The sequence below is a fragment of the Zalophus californianus genome, chromosome 3 (assembly GCF_009762305.2).
Source record: "Zalophus californianus isolate mZalCal1 chromosome 3, mZalCal1.pri.v2, whole genome shotgun sequence".
Lineage (NCBI taxonomy): Eukaryota > Metazoa > Chordata > Mammalia > Carnivora > Otariidae > Zalophus > Zalophus californianus.
Window position 1 is genome coordinate 184,003,153 of NC_045597.1, and position 15,672 is coordinate 184,018,824.

The 15,672-nt window shown below is 36.8% G+C and overlaps 1 protein-coding gene across 3 annotated transcripts in view; it reads right to left on the reverse strand.

Moving 5' to 3' along the window:
* The window catches only part of LOC113920022 (thiamine transporter 2-like), a 42,644-nt gene that overhangs the window by 3,719 nt on the left and 23,253 nt on the right, over window positions 1-15,672 (reverse strand). For 2 of the 3 annotated variants that reach the window (XM_027590132.2, XM_027590134.2), the window contains exons 4-5: window positions 12,253-12,445; window positions 5,748-5,889 (exon numbers count right to left, since the gene is read on the reverse strand). In XM_027590132.2, the coding sequence (XP_027445933.2) occupies window positions 5,748-5,889; window positions 12,253-12,445 (335 nt within the window). Of the gene's footprint in view, window positions 1-1,008; window positions 1,082-5,747; window positions 5,890-12,252; window positions 12,446-15,672 lie in introns of all 3 variants that reach the window. The other variant, XM_027590135.2, reaches the window with a different exon arrangement.

Genomic DNA, 15,672 nt, shown 5'->3' on the forward strand with positions numbered 1-15,672 from the left:
CTTGGTGATTTCTTCCCATTCAGTAATTTTTCCTATATATGTATCTAACTTGCTCTTAGCATATTTAAGTTTCTAATTCTCATGAGTCCTGTTTTTCCCAAATACTCACATCATTCATGAGGTATTTTGTTCCGTTCTCATGTTATTATTTTACTTTGTATACAAACCTGTCAAACATCTTTATCTTCTAATGCTGGTAATTCCTCTGTCTCAAATCTTTTTTGGTCTGATTCTGCTATTAATTTTTTCAGTTGGCTTGCTCATGGTACTTTATATCCATGCATGATTTTGGACTTTTTAAAAAAATCATAAGCTCATATTTGGTGGCATTTTATATATGGCAATTTTTAAAATTTCTGTATTGAGGGACAGTCTTCCAGAGAGCATTTGTTTTCATAGATACAGGTGCCTGGGGGCCATTACCAACCAGGGCCATTTTAAGCTAAATACTCAGCTTTAGAAAAAAAATATTTGGCCTATAAAAATTGGGCCCTAGAATTATGTGAGTGCTGGCTTATGAAAGCAAATTTCCAGAGTAAATTCCTCTGATACCACCCAGATTCATCTTCTTTGTTGGAGTTTCCCCCATAATTTCATGGTTTGTTTCTGTTTCATCACTCACTGAGGATGTAGCCTTTGGGGTTGCCACTAAAACCAAAATTCCAGGTCATTGGGCGAATCAGCAGATGCTCAAGCACATGATAGATTCAGTGTTTCCTTATCTATCTGGTTTCCTGTTCCTGCTTTGACCTCTGCAGAGTATTCTTATTTCTTACCAATTCAGCCATTTATTAAAAAAAAAAATCTTAAATTTATATCCAGGAGTTTTAGATGTTTTGAAGTATAAAGGATTTTTTCTGATATCCAGCTTATTGTTGCTTTAATGGAAATAAGCCTTTCTTATTTTAGTATTTTTTAAGTCTGTAGCTTTTAATGGAAGTAAGTCTTTCTTAATCTAATATTTTTAAAAACCCTTGTTGACTTTAAACTTCAAACAACATGCACCACCTTTCTTCTCCTTCTTCAAACGCAGTCGCTCAACCCCATTCCTCTGAAGGTACTTGCCTTCAGACCATTTCCACTAGAATAGAAAAGTAAGAAAACAAGACAAAATCTGAAGATCAGGACCCAAACTCATTGAAAATCTGTATAGGTAGTTATTTTGTTTGATAATGAAAATCTGGCCTCGCCTTCAGCTACTCTTTGAGTTAGGATTCCAAGATGGTTTATGAAATAGAGAAACCTAAATCCGACAGACCACGCATCTCACAGGTTTTGAGTTAATGAATGTGACCTGAAAACACTCATCTGAGCTATCTGGACTGGCAAATATTCCATGCCTTAAACACATCTGAAAAATTTCAGATTTGATGTATGGGAGGCTGCCACAAATCTGAAGGGATCGCCATTTCATGCACTCAAAATAATAGCATTGCTGTTCTACTTTTTGCGAGATAATCTTTCTGTTTAGAGTGCTCCTTCCCTTATTAAGCCCTTTGGGGTTAAAACTAAAACTCCATTTTCATGATTCTAATTTTTATTTAATTTAGGGCACCAAAAGTACCAGTTATCCTAGCTAGATGATCTAATGGAGTGTGTAACCAGGGGTCCATCTGGTCCCCGAGTGGCTGAGTGCAGTTGCTTCCTGCCAAGAGAGCTGGGGAGGATCATTTTGCATTTCTCCATGAGGACACGAAAGATAGAACAGAGCAGCAGCTGTGGTTTCCATGACATCGAGGGGTCACTTTATACCAGTGGCCTTCCCTTTTTTTTTTCATGTGTACTTCCCCACCTTGCTGGTGATGGGGTTCAGGACAAACTACCCCCAAATATGACACTTTGGCATAGTGAATATTTTTTAACTGAAGGAATCTGAGACATGGCAGATGCAGGAAGGACTTTCCGACCTTCCTTTGGAGCAGGTCATAAGACCCTAGTGTCTATACCCGGAGGAAAAGGGACATCCTTATCTCCAAAGATAAAGGGACACAGAGAGGAATCTGAATGAACAGACCGTGTGAGGTTTCCCCAATTTACTATTCTTAGCTCATATCCTTTTTGTCCTATCATATTGTTTTTTCACAACTTTCCACTCTTTATCAAGTCTAGTATAAAAACACTCAGGCTCAACTATTTCTTTGGGTCTTCATTTCCTTATGAAGTTTCCTGTGTTATATAAAACTTAAATCAAATACATTTGTATGCTTTTGTTAATTTGTTTTTGTTACAGAGACCCAGCTGAGAGCCAAATATGGTGAGAGGAAACAATATTTTTCCTCCCCACCAGTGTCAAGAGTTGCTTTTCATAGCTTAAGCCTCAAGACATCCAGGGAGGAGGCGGGTGAAAGTAACGAGATTCATGAATGGGAGTTGAATGAATGTCAACTCCCTCAATCAATAAGAAATTGATGGTTACCAACGTGTTCCCCATTCCAAGGGGTATCTCTGCAAATTGAAGGGTGGAACCGGGTAGGGGTAAGAGGGATGGAGGGATATAGTAACAAGTAACCAACTTGTGAATAATTGGGTGTTTTTGTGTGAAACCTAAGAAAGGGATTATTTTTTATTTACTTATTTGAGAGAGAGAGAGAGAGTGTGGGAGAGCGAGCATACAGGGGGAAGAGTAGAGGGAGAGGGATATAATTTCCATCAGACTCCTTGCTGAGTGTAGAACATGATGCCGGGCTCGATCTCAAGACCCTGAGATCATGACCTGAGCGGAAACCAAGAGTCGGACACTTAACTGACTGAGCCACCCAGGCGCCCCACAAAAGGATTATTTTTTAAAAATTAACCTTTTGAAGTTGTGTGATTACTCACCCACTCCCTCTAAAAGTCCCTCATATTTACACCTATGAATTTCACCTATTTTTTAAAAACAAAAATCCCCCAGAAAATTATTTTATATCATCGGTATACCACAGTATGTTCTTATGCCTTCAGTAAAGCTATACTTTAAAGTTACCACTTCTTACATAACTAGCTAAATTACTTAGTTTTTTCTAGATGAGATAAAAAGATTCTTTTAGCTTTTCTCATGGGCCCTTTTCCCCTAGCCTTTCAGTAATATTCAAAGATATACGTGGGACCTCTTTTTAAGATATCTATTGTCCGTTTAAATTGAGAAATCTATAAAAAGTCTATGTTGTGATAACAGGCTGAGAAACAATGAGAAAATGGAGGAATTAGTTCAGGATGTCTCAATGCAGATTTCTCTCCACTGAATCTCTATGTCTTATGAGAATGCGGACTTAGGTTGTAGTTTCTATTTTTTAGATTCCAATCTTTTAAAATGGCACTTGAAATTATATTAAGAAACTCACGGGATTTCGTAAGTGCATAATCAATGATAAATGGACATTTATGATTGAGACTTGGGAGTTATTAATCAATATACCTCTATATTCTTGGCTTTCTGAAGTTTAATCCAAGCATATTTCATTAGATTCCTACCCAAAATCAGTTTTTAAGAAGTCTGCTTTTCGAACCCAGAAATCTGTAGTAACACTCTTTTTGTCTGGCGAATATTTTATAGAAATAGGGCTTGTCTTCCTTTATGCCTTTGGACTGTGTATTTTGTGCTTACCCTACTCTGGCACCTGGGTAAACTAGTCCTTTATTCAGGAGTTGAGTTTTACAGTATAACTTACGTGAAAGAATCTCAATGAAAGTTGTTGTAGCATCGAAGTTATTAGCAGAGATGGTAAGAGAAGATAGGTAGAAATACAGAGAAAGGTTTTACAGGAGTGCCCTGAATCTAGATTTCCCTTGGTTGAGAAGGTAAAACCATTTGGAAGTCTTGACTTACCAGAGGAAACAAAGATGAAGTTTGACTTTTTCTGCCAAACTTAATTTTTACCCCCAGCTTTGGATGTCCATGTGAACTCCCCAGAAAGGTCAAAATGTATTGATTTTTTTTCACAAAGCAGTCATTTAAGTCAGGTTACACAAAGTAGTCACAGAGACGAGGACAGACAGACTGACAGGCAATTTTCTTCTCAAGTTCTGGGTTGCCTCTTTCAGTTTTCAGTTCTAGGAATTCATAAACTTCAGATTAAGACTCAGTGGATTTGTGGAAAAATAAAGGAGATATCTGGAGGGGATTCATGTAGAAGTCCTTAGAAAAGATAAGTGTATCCTAACAATGTTGACTCATGTGAATAACTCTTGTTTCTTTCTGTTAAGAAAAGAGAGCAATGCATTGCCCTTGTATTGAGTACACTACAGGCTGGGAATGGTGCATTGTATAGGCGGGCATCTAATCTGTGTAAGACCTCATGAAGTAGGTATTATATTTTCCATTTTACTGAAGAGAAAACAGACATTAAAAAAAATTACAGGGGGCACCTGGGTGGCTCAGTCCTTAAGCAGCTGCCTTCGGCTCAGGTCATGGTCTCAGGGTCCTGGGATCGAGTCCCACCTCAGGGTCCTTGCTCAGTGGGGAGTCTGCTTCTCCCTCTCCCTCTGTGCTCTCTCATGCTCTCTCTCTCTCAAGTAATAAATAAAATCTTTAAAAAAATTACATCTCTGGGGGAAGGATGAGGAAGTGTGTGGCAGGTACAGATGAAATGAGATTGGCCATAAGATTGGGACATCATGACATTATTCTTTCTAATTTTAAAATGTATTTGAAATTTTCCCAAATTAAAAGTTCTTAAGAAGTCATTAATAAACATCAAGATTAATATTCATACTTTGTTGATTTCAAGCTTGTACTCCCTTGATCACATCACATACCTAATGATTTCTAAAAAGCTGGAGAGCAAATTTCAAGCTGGATAATAAATCAGGAATTTAAATTTTATTTTAGAAAGTAACAATTGATCTCTTTATGTTCTCAAAAAGAATTGAGAGCAATTCTACAGTAATCTTAGTTTTAATATTTATTCAATGAAGATATCTTTCCTTCTACTGAACTTTGAGATTTGATAGATTTGAGTTTGAGATTAAATAGATTTCTTAAATGTCCTGGTGTTACTCATTCAATTGTGTTACCGGAAATGATTTCTTTTTCTCTATTTGTTTTTAAAGAAGACATTTCAATATTCTAAACATCTGCATTAGATATGTGTAGAGACATGTAAGATCAACCATTTTGTCCATGAGACTGAGTAGGCTTATGAAATCTGTTAACTAAGCATTCATAAGATTGAACTTTAGCCAGGGCAAGAAAAACCTTTAGCTTTGGGTAATGAGAACCACTTAAACTGGAACGACTTTATGGGTCTGTAATGCTTTCATTCTTTCACCTGCTTAATGAAAAGGTCACCTGTTTAATGTAAAAGTTTCCTAAGAAATAGAATATACCTTAACTACATCATATTTATATCTCTCAATACAAAATTATTCCATTGAAGACACCATGCTAAATGAAAACAAGCCAGAAACAAAAGGCTATCACTCTATGATTCCATTTATATGACTTCTTAAAGCGATAGGGATAGAAAACCCATCAGGGTGTTGCTGCGGGTAGTGTAGAGAGAGGAAGCTGATGGCAAAGGCGCATGGGCATTGTCTGGGTGAAGGTGCGGTTCTTTATTTTCATGTGGTGGTGGCTACACAGCTGTGTGTTTGCCCAAATTAATAGAACTGTATATAAATTTATTTATATGTCAATTTATTGTATGAAAAATATATCTCAGTAAGTCCACTTACTATGTATAAATAATGTAAATGTGCGTGTGCGTGTACGCGTGGTTTTCAGAGTGTGCCTCTGTGTCAGTGAGGGCACAGAAGCATGCACTTACCTGGATGCTGACCGGAAGCCCCAGTCCCTGTTTGCCAACCACAGCTACAGTCATGCCAGTCTGGATCGCCAGGGCAATGAAGGTGTTGATTCCGAACACCAGGGCATAGCGTTCCACGCTGAGATTAACAGCAATCTGAAATCTAACAGTGTACAAATGGAAAGAGTTTTGAAAGCACCCATATGTGGGCTTTTATTTTATTTTATTTTTTAAGATTTTTTAATTTATTCATTTGGGAGACAGAGGAAGCAGAGAGAGAGAGAGCATACGAGAGGGGGTGGGGAGAGGCAGAGCTAGAGAGAGAAGCCGACTCCCTGCTGAGCAGGGAACCTGATGCAGGGCTTGATCCCAGGACTCTGGGATCATGATCTGAGCAGAAGGCAGCCGCTTAATGACTGAGCCACCCAGGCGCCCCCGTGGGTAGAGCAGGGAATTGTGTCGTTCCCAAGATTTGGCTCCCCTCAGGTAGCTCAAGCTTCTGTTGACAAGTTTCTTGCTAAAAACCTCTTCTAGCAGAGAAAAAGGAATGAAGGGTAGATGGAATAGTGAAGTGTTATATTTTAACATTCCATGCGATGTGATATATTATAAGAATTTTAAAAATAATTAACCTTCTCTAAAATTAAGCCAAATATTCCAAATGTTCTGCAACCAGGTAACACTGAACATTATTGGATGTGGATATGGTTTAGCAGTCACTTTTTAACCTAGACATATCAATGAGTAAATCACGAGTCAATTTGATGAGTTTTTACTTATTTGGAGGCTCTTCACTGGATCATTGACTGTCTACATTAGCAGTTTCAGAGTTGAATAGGTGAATTTTTTCTGTGGAAAACTCACAAATTATTTGCCTTCACAATTTGTTCAATATGGCCATTAGTTCATTTAATTTAGTCAGGCAAGACTGACATATATGCATCCAAATTCTTCCATGTAATTTAGCTAAGACATTTATAAGCTGACTTTATTTAAAAATATAAAAAATAATAAAAAAATAAAAAATAAAAAAATAAAAAAAATAGGGCACCTGGGTGGCTCAGTCGGTTAAGTGTCTGTCTTCGGCTCAGGTCACGATCCCGGGATCGAGTGCCACATTGGGCTTCCTGCTCAGCGGGGAGTCTGCTTTTCCCTCTGACCCTACCCCCTCTTGTGCTCTCTCTCTCAAATAAATAAATAAAATATTTTAAAAAATATGAAAACAAATGGAAAGTTTTAACTATTTTTACATCACCTCCCTAAATCCTCACACTAAGAAAAAAATACAAGCATTTTAAAATTATGTGATTCAATGAAAATGTATTATTTCAGTGAAAAAATTACCAACATAACAAAACCCATAAATTACTCTAGATCCCACAAAGCGAATATAACACATGGCCCAAATGGGCCTTATAATTTCAGGAGTTTCTTGCTCAGCTAACAATTTTTCCTTTGGAAAAAAATGCTATACTAGATAGATGCTCTTGAAATATAGATTAATTAAATCAAACGGCAGATTCCCTTTTAGTATGACAATTATTCCAGGTTGGAATCTTGATTTAATCTGTACAGATGCTTAAACAGAGTATCATTGATTACTTGGTTTTGGATAGACCTTTATATGTGGTGGATTCAGACAGAGGCATAATGCTAACATCCAGCAGAGTGGGGTTTTGAATCCTAAGATTTTTCAGTCTAAACCCAAAAATTATTGTCCCAGGCAACTGAAATGACAAGGAATCATACTGCCTAAAATCTTATTTCAAAGCTCCTACTGGGTCATTTCTACGCAGGCATAAAACTACCATGCAGAGCACAGTGCACAGGGCTAATAAGTTCTTGGAAAGAGAATTATATTCATGTTCTGTTAGGCATTTAGCACTAAATACAGATGAGCTTCTGAGATAGTCTGTAATTTGAAGACAGAACCACTTTGAAATTTTTCTTTGATCGTTTATGTTCCATACATTATGGAATTACGGGATTGGCATTTACCAATTTACCCTATAACTTAAAGGAAACTCATAGGAACAATTTATGAAGGCATTAAAAAAACACATTACTTTGTGTGCATATAAAAATAGAATGGTTAAATTAAAAAAAATTCAATAGCCCAAAGTTTTTTTTTAATGTTATATTATTGTATTTGTTCATTGCTTTTTTTTTAAAGATTGTATTTATTTATTTGAGAGAGAGCGAGCACAAGCAGAGGAAGGGGCCGAAGGAGAGGGAGAGGGAGAAGCAGACTCTCCAATGAGCAGGGAGCCTGACATGGGACTTGATCCCAGGACCCCAAGATCATGACCTGAGCTGAAAGCAGATGCTTAACAGACTGAGCCACCCAGGTACCCCTTGCTTCTTGTTGTTGTTATTTTCCAGAAATGCTCACCAAGTGTTTATCATGAAGCAAGGACGTCATGGGCATACCAATGAGCAAGCATGATTTTACCCTCACAGAGCTTGTATTCAAACAGGGAATACTTAACTGGACCCAGATAACTGCTTTGACTAACATTAATCAAATTTATCAGTTTTATCATGAAAAAGAAATATGAAGTAAATATCTCCTTTTGTAGAATAATCAGATTTTTTTACATGAACTTCTTGTATCACATGATGGTTGAAACCATGGATGGTCAATCATCTTAGAATTTCTTCCAAATCTGAACTCTAACCCTTTGCATTAGAAATACATTTATCCTACATGGGCTAAATTTATTTTAAAATTTTCTTAGAAGTTAGAGTATTAAAAAGATGTGAGTTAAGTTACAGAGACAGGATTCACCTACAGAGAAAATGATATTCTATCAGTATTCTGAAGTTGGACATGTGAGTGATAATTTCATTTAGCACCAAATTTGACAGATCTATGAGGTCAAGTTCTCTTTTTTCCTCACTGTGAGTCTGTATCCTGACACCAAGATACTATTTGTTGAGTCCTGCCCAGTAATTAGATATTTTAAATAATGTAACCGAAGTTAATTATGCCTAAAATAATACTTCTTTTCACTAAGCTTATCAATCACCTGACTGAATTGACAAGTTAGATGAAAGACGATTGTTGGGCTTTATGGAGAATGCTCTGAACATACTGTCTGGGAAAACCCTGACAGTCATGAGATGAGTTCCATCTTCATAGCCTCTCAGAATCTCAGCATTCTTATTATTCTTGTGGCTTAACCCTCTACTTCTTCATGTCTATGATAAATCATTCTGAGAATTTCTCAATACACCAAAAGATTTTGGTTGTTTGTTTTTTCCTAAACCATCTCATATTCTGACAGTTAATCTTATTTTTTTCAAATTTTCCTATTTGTTTCTTTAGTCGAGCAATATTGACTCACTTCACAGTATGCAATAGATATGCAGATGGCTGTGAACCAATCTGTTCTGAAATATTCAAGAATAATCTACTTTTACTTTTTCACTGTGTGGAAGCTGTGGTCAGGAACAGTACAAATAACTCTGAAAAATTATTTTTACTAATTTTCAGGTTCTCCATCTTCCTAAATCTAGCCATTAAGCATTAAACCAAACTAATTTAGATTTGACTTAAGTTCCTTTTACTAATCAAGAGTTAGATTGCTGAGAGAAAACAAAACATTTCGAATGGTTTCTAAAATAAAAGTGAGGGAAGATAGAGATCTCCTTGTTAGGATGTTGAAGGTCACAAAAGGCCGAAATAATAATAAGAAAATAACAGGGTAAGCAAAAAATCATACTATTCCATAAAGAAAACGTAAGTATAGTAAAACTGCTGAAAATCAAATAAAAACAGAGAAAGAAAATCTTAGAAGCAGCCAAAAGCAAAATTATCATCCCATTTAGGGGAACAGCAATGAGAATGACAACAAACTCCTCGATGCAAGCTGGGAGACAATGGAATAATAAATCCTTAAAGTGCTGACTGGGAAAAAAAAACCAATCAACTTAGAATTCTAGTCAGCAAAAATATACTTAAAAATGACGTAAAATGTATTTTCAAATAAAATTTGAGAGAAATTGTCACCAGGTGGTTTGTACTACAAGTAATTTTAAAAGAAATTTTCAGGCTGAGGGGAATCAACAGCAGATGGAAACTTGGATTTACAGAAAGAAATGAAAAGGATTGGGAATGGCAAATCTATGAGTAAATATAAAAGACTTTTTTTGGTCTTAATTTAAAAAAAGATAATTTTCTATTTAAAGCAAATAGAATAATAATGTATTTGTAGGGTTTATAACAGCAACTGAAGTAAAATCTATAAAACAGTACAAGGGACAGGGAGTAAATGGAATTATGTTGCTGTAAAGTATTTATACACAAAGTGGTATAATATTAATTTAAGGAAAACTGATGAGTTAAAAATCTAATCCCACTAAAAACATAGAGACTTAGCCAAGAAAAACAAATAGAGGAAATAAAAATGGAATTAAAAAGAAAGCTCAATTCGCTGTGAATTGTGCAAGACTGTTGAATCACAGATCTGTACTTCTGAAACAAATAACGCAACATATTTTAAGAAAAAAGAAAAAGAACAAGATAACAGGAGAGGAAGAATGAAGGGGAGTAAGTCAGAGGGGGAGACGAACCATGAGAGACGATGGACTCTGAAAAACAAACTGAGGGTTCTAGAGGGGAGGAGGGTGGGGGGATGGGTTAGCCTGGTGATGGGTATTAAAGAGGGCACGTTCTGCATGGAGCACTGGGTGTTATGCACAAACAATGAATCATGGAACACTGCATCAAAAACTAATGATGTAATATATGGTGATTAACATAACAAAAAATTTAAAAAAAAAGAAAGCTCAATTAACTTCAAAAGAGGAATAAAGACAAATGAACAGGTGGAACAAATAGTAAACAAATAACAAACTGGTAGACTTAAACCCAATTGTAAGTTACATGGAGTTCATGGGTGAACCTTTTGAATGTGCAATTTAATGTTTTAAGTGAATGTTTGGCATTTTTTGGATATATAAATTAATGCTTTTGATAAAATTTGGGAAATTTTTGGCCCTTATCTTTTTACATGTTTTTTCTTTTTCTTTATGTTCTCTTCTTCTGGAACTCCATGATGCATATATTGATACACTCTATGGTATTCTATAGATCTCTAAGAAAAGTTTAAGGCCAAAGAGCATATCCAAGATTATGCAGCCGATAATGTTAGGTCAAGGAAAATATTTTCAGATGTTTGCTTTATCTCTGATCAACTACCTAATTAAAATTAAACATATTGCCACACAGGATATGATGAGCAACCTAATTCTTTTTTAGGTATTCTCTAGGCAACATTCATCACTTCCTTAGGTCATTTTCTTTCCATTCTAATTAAAAGAGATCATATATTCTCCATGTTTAAACTACTGTATGATTTAATGTTTCTTGTTTTTATATGTAGTTTTACAAAACAGCTTCAGTTCTACAACTGCTCTGAGACTATTTGATAAGTTGTTTCAAAAAGAAACAGGTGTTCTATGATTAGAACAGGTAGAGGGTGAAAACTAATCGGAGTCAAAATTAGATACAATCACATCTTATTTTGTTGCTAAATAAAACAAAATCAAAGTGGAGAAATTGGAACAACAGTACACTGTTGGTGGAAATACAAAATGGTACAGCTACTGTGGAAAACAGTATGGGGGTTCCTCAACAAATTAAAAATAGAGCTACCATACAATCCAGAAATTCCCACTTCTGAGTGTTTATCCAAAATAATTGAAATGAGGACCTAGAAGAAATATGAGCACACCCATGTTCATTATATTGCTATGCACAGTAGCCAAGATGTGAAAACAACCTAAATGTATGTAGATGGGTTAATGAATAAAGAAAATGTGGTATATACACACAATTGACTATTATTTAGCCTTTAAAAAGAAGGAATTCTGCAATATGGGACAACATGGATGAACCTTGGGAACACTATGCTACATGAAATGTGTCAGTCATAGAAGGACAAACGTTGCATAGTTCCATTTATATGAGTTGTCTAAAATAATCAAATTCATAGAAGCGAAGAATAGAATGGTAGTTTCCAGGGGCTGTGTGGAGGGGAAAATTAAGTTGCCGGCTTAACGTGTATAAATACATATCTTTCAGTTATGCAACATAAATAAGTTCTAGCAGTCTGATGTACAACATTGTGCCTATAGATAGCAATCCTGTAGTGTGCACTTTAAAGTCTGCTAAGAGGAGTAGATCTCATGTTAAATGTTTTTACCAAATAAGAAAAAGAGGACTATAGAAGAAAAAATCAATAAAATTATTCTGTTAAACAAATACAATATAAAAAACCATAAAAAATCAAAACCTCAAAGTATATCACCATTTATTAATTAGGAGAACTTTGAACTTTTTTTCCCTGATGAATAACCCTAATCAAGTCCCAGGAGAAAATCCGTTAAAATAGGAATATAGTTGTTGTCTCTTATATGAAGCATTAAATATAACATTGCAAATGCTATTCAGAAGAACTGGAAGAATAAAGAAATCTATTCTGTTGCTTGAGATTTAGATAAAGAAATGAAAAATACTTACGCTGCTATCGTTATGAGAAGCATGTAACTTGACTTGAATATCACGAAACCAGCATAGCACACCCAAATATTAGTCGTGTAATGCATGAGAAGTAGAGAACCTGCATCTGCTGCTGAGAACAGCGCCAGGGCCAGCTCTCCCAGGAGATCCCAGTTGACTTTCACACAACCTGCTGTGCAAGCTGCCAGAGCCCCTGGAAAGGAAGGAATCAATATATACGACGTCTTGTCATTCCACACATAACAAATAGGGTGCTGTTTTGTTAAAATTCACACTGGATAGGCCCTGAAACATTTCCAGGCTATGGTAAAAAATGTTGACTGATTGTGAACTTTGACCGAATGAAACCACGTGATCCAGCTCTGTGAAGTGTACGTATCTTTTTCTCTGAAAGTTTGAAATAGACGAACTGAATTTGGGTTTCCATAAATCACAGACTGGAACGGCCCCAGAGAGGCCATTTTTTTTTTTTTCTTTCTTCTTCCCTTTGCAGAAGATAAAATTCGGGTTCAGAAACCCGGTGTCAAACAAAAACAAATCCAGACTTTGATAGGGGGAGGCTTTATTTAGAAGAAAGACTGGCAATAGGGAGAACACTCTGATCGCCAAAATCTGCAAGCATCTTGAAATCAAACAGAAAAAGGGTTTTCTTTTATAGGGTAATCCTTCACTGTAGGGCAAGCGGACATAAGCGGGATCTTTGGAGAGGAAGCTGGACAAGGAAGGGGAAATGATCATGGAGACGGACAGGAAAGTGTCCCGCTGTGGTCAGTTTTCAGGAGAAGTTGATGGGGGCTGGGGCACATTCCATATTGTGTTGTGTTTACTCAGAGTTGGGGCAAGCAGAATGTAAGGGGTCTGTACTAAGGAGAGGAGCCTGACTCAAGTTCAGTCAAGACAAAGCAAAGCGTGAGGAATGGTCAGTTGTGAATACTTGGTGACCAAGTGAGGCACCAAGTTCTTCAAACTGAATGCCAGCCCTTGCTACTGTGTTCTTCTCCGTTCCATGTAATGAATGAATGTTCTAGGAGGGATCCTCTCTCTCTGTTCTCATCTCTGTTTTCTCTAGCTTCTCTATAACATTGATTTAAAAATTTCCTTAAATCCCTGAAGGATACCAACATTCAAGAGTTCTCTCTATACACTTCCCCCCCATTTGTTGGTTTAATCATCCCCGTCTTTATTTGTTGACTCATTCATTCACCTCCTCACCCCGTCAAACATTTTTGAGCTTCTCTATGGGAAAATATGGTGGTCAACTTTGGATCCTTGCTCTTGAAAATAATATAGCCTACTGGAGAAATCAGATATATCAAATTTTAGTTTTAATAGTGTGTGATAGGACTGTAGAAGTGCTGACCCTAACTCAAATTTAAACTAACCATAACCTAGCTGTTCTCACAAAGGTGTTTTCGCCCTTCAGGGAACAGACGGCAATATTTGAAGACAATTTTGGTTGTCATGGCTTGGCAGGGGTGGTGGTGCTGGTGGTGGTACGCTAAGGGGATCTAGTGGGTTAAGAGCAATGATGCTGTGGAACGTCTTACAAAGCACAGGACAGCCCCTCATGACAAAGAATTTCCCTGCCCAAAATGTCAATATTGCCGAGGATGAGAAACTTTGACCCAAGCCCTGCATGTAGTCACAAGACATATCCCCAGGACACATTCATGTTGTAACACGCATTATCTGGATGTACTTATAATGTGTTCCTACATTGTGCTGTGAATGAAATAATCAATTGTCAGGTTTCTTGCTACCCTTAGCTTTCTTTCTGAAAGACGTGGCTTCATTTACATGAGGCCTTAGGTCAGCAAACCAGTCCTACTTCACCTGGTTCTGCCTAAAAATTTGACACTAATTAGGGTCCTCGCAATCACAAAGAGACTAAAGAAAAATTGTGTTTTGTGCGCTTTTAAAGAATGAATTTTATGAACATTTTACCTTTTCTACACATGCCCTCAGTAAGGATACATTTTCTGAAGAGAAGAGGATTGTTTTCTCCCTTTTCCCGAAGAGCAAGTCCTTAGAGAGGAAATAGTTTAAAGTAAACAAATCCTAGAACAGGTTTCTAGGAGTCAAAATGGAATTTTCAGAAAGGGAAGTGAGAAAAATATTACCTCAACAATGGACCCTGAAATGTTCAATAAATATGTGGGTGTGGAACACCCCAACTTCAAAAATAATATCTTCAAAGTCTTATTTGATGTGAAAGCTTTGTTATGTCAGGAAAAACCATGTATGTTGTTGGGCTAACTTCAAAGACAGTTCTGGGCTCTACCCTTCTGACTTTAAGAGCATTAACTCTGTGTCAGCCCACCTTCCCTCCTTCTCTTCACCTCACTGTCTTTGGAAAAGGATTTCAAACTTCACAAAATATGTTCTGGGAAAAAGGAAGAGTCCATGCACAAGAATCTAAGAACCCCCAAACCACAGTAGCCTCTCAGCCAGGAGGGAAGTTTTTCGAAAGTAGAAAGCCCAGGACAGGGTTGAGGGGGAATCCCGTAGCAGAAGCTGGAAACCCTCATTCTCCCAGAGACCTTCTCAAGGTCACTCAGAGTCGCTGCCTTTTTCCTGTTGCACAAAATGCAGTATCAGAAATCGATCTATAGGTAAATAAGATTGAAGTAGACACTTACCGGTCAGCTCAAGGAGAAGTAATAAATACTCGGGAACACACATATCCTATTGGAGGTCCTGCCTCTCCCACCATGTCACACCCTGCCTTTCTCCTTTCCTGGCGCTCTTTGTCTCGTTTGCTGCCATTTTCTCCACAATCAAGGGTTGCTATTTGTTAAGAGCTACTGCAGGGGGACACAGTTCTTACTGGTTCTTACTGATGACAGATGAATGAAAGTATATTATATAGGAAAGGCCAGGGAGAAAATTATACAAGATAGTACAATAAGCTGGTGGTGGAGAAGAGATAGGTTGGAAGATTGTAAGAATCTTGTCTTGATTCACTATTATTCTAGCAAATATCTGGATATGGTAGGGAATGGGGAAGCTGAGTAGGGAGAATAATCTTAATCAGAAGACCACAAGCTTTGGCAAATCCCTGCATGTACAGTTAAGGAAAGATATAAATAAATTATTTAAGTTGTCTCAAGGGGAACCTTTGAAATGATAAAGTAGCTCCTAGAACAGTAGCTTTCAAACTTCTTTGACCATAGCCTGATAAAAGAAATATATTTTATATGTCCACCATTACATACATATGTGTATGTAAATAGAATTTTCACAAAACAAAACTTATCCCTATAAGCTGTTATGCTCCCTATTCTATTCTATTCTATTCTATTCTATTCTATTCTATTCTAAATTTTCTATTCTGTTCTTTGATTTAAAAATGCTGTCAGGGGCACCTGGGTGGCTCAGTCATTAAGTGTCTGCCTTCAGCTCAAGCGATGATCCCGGGGT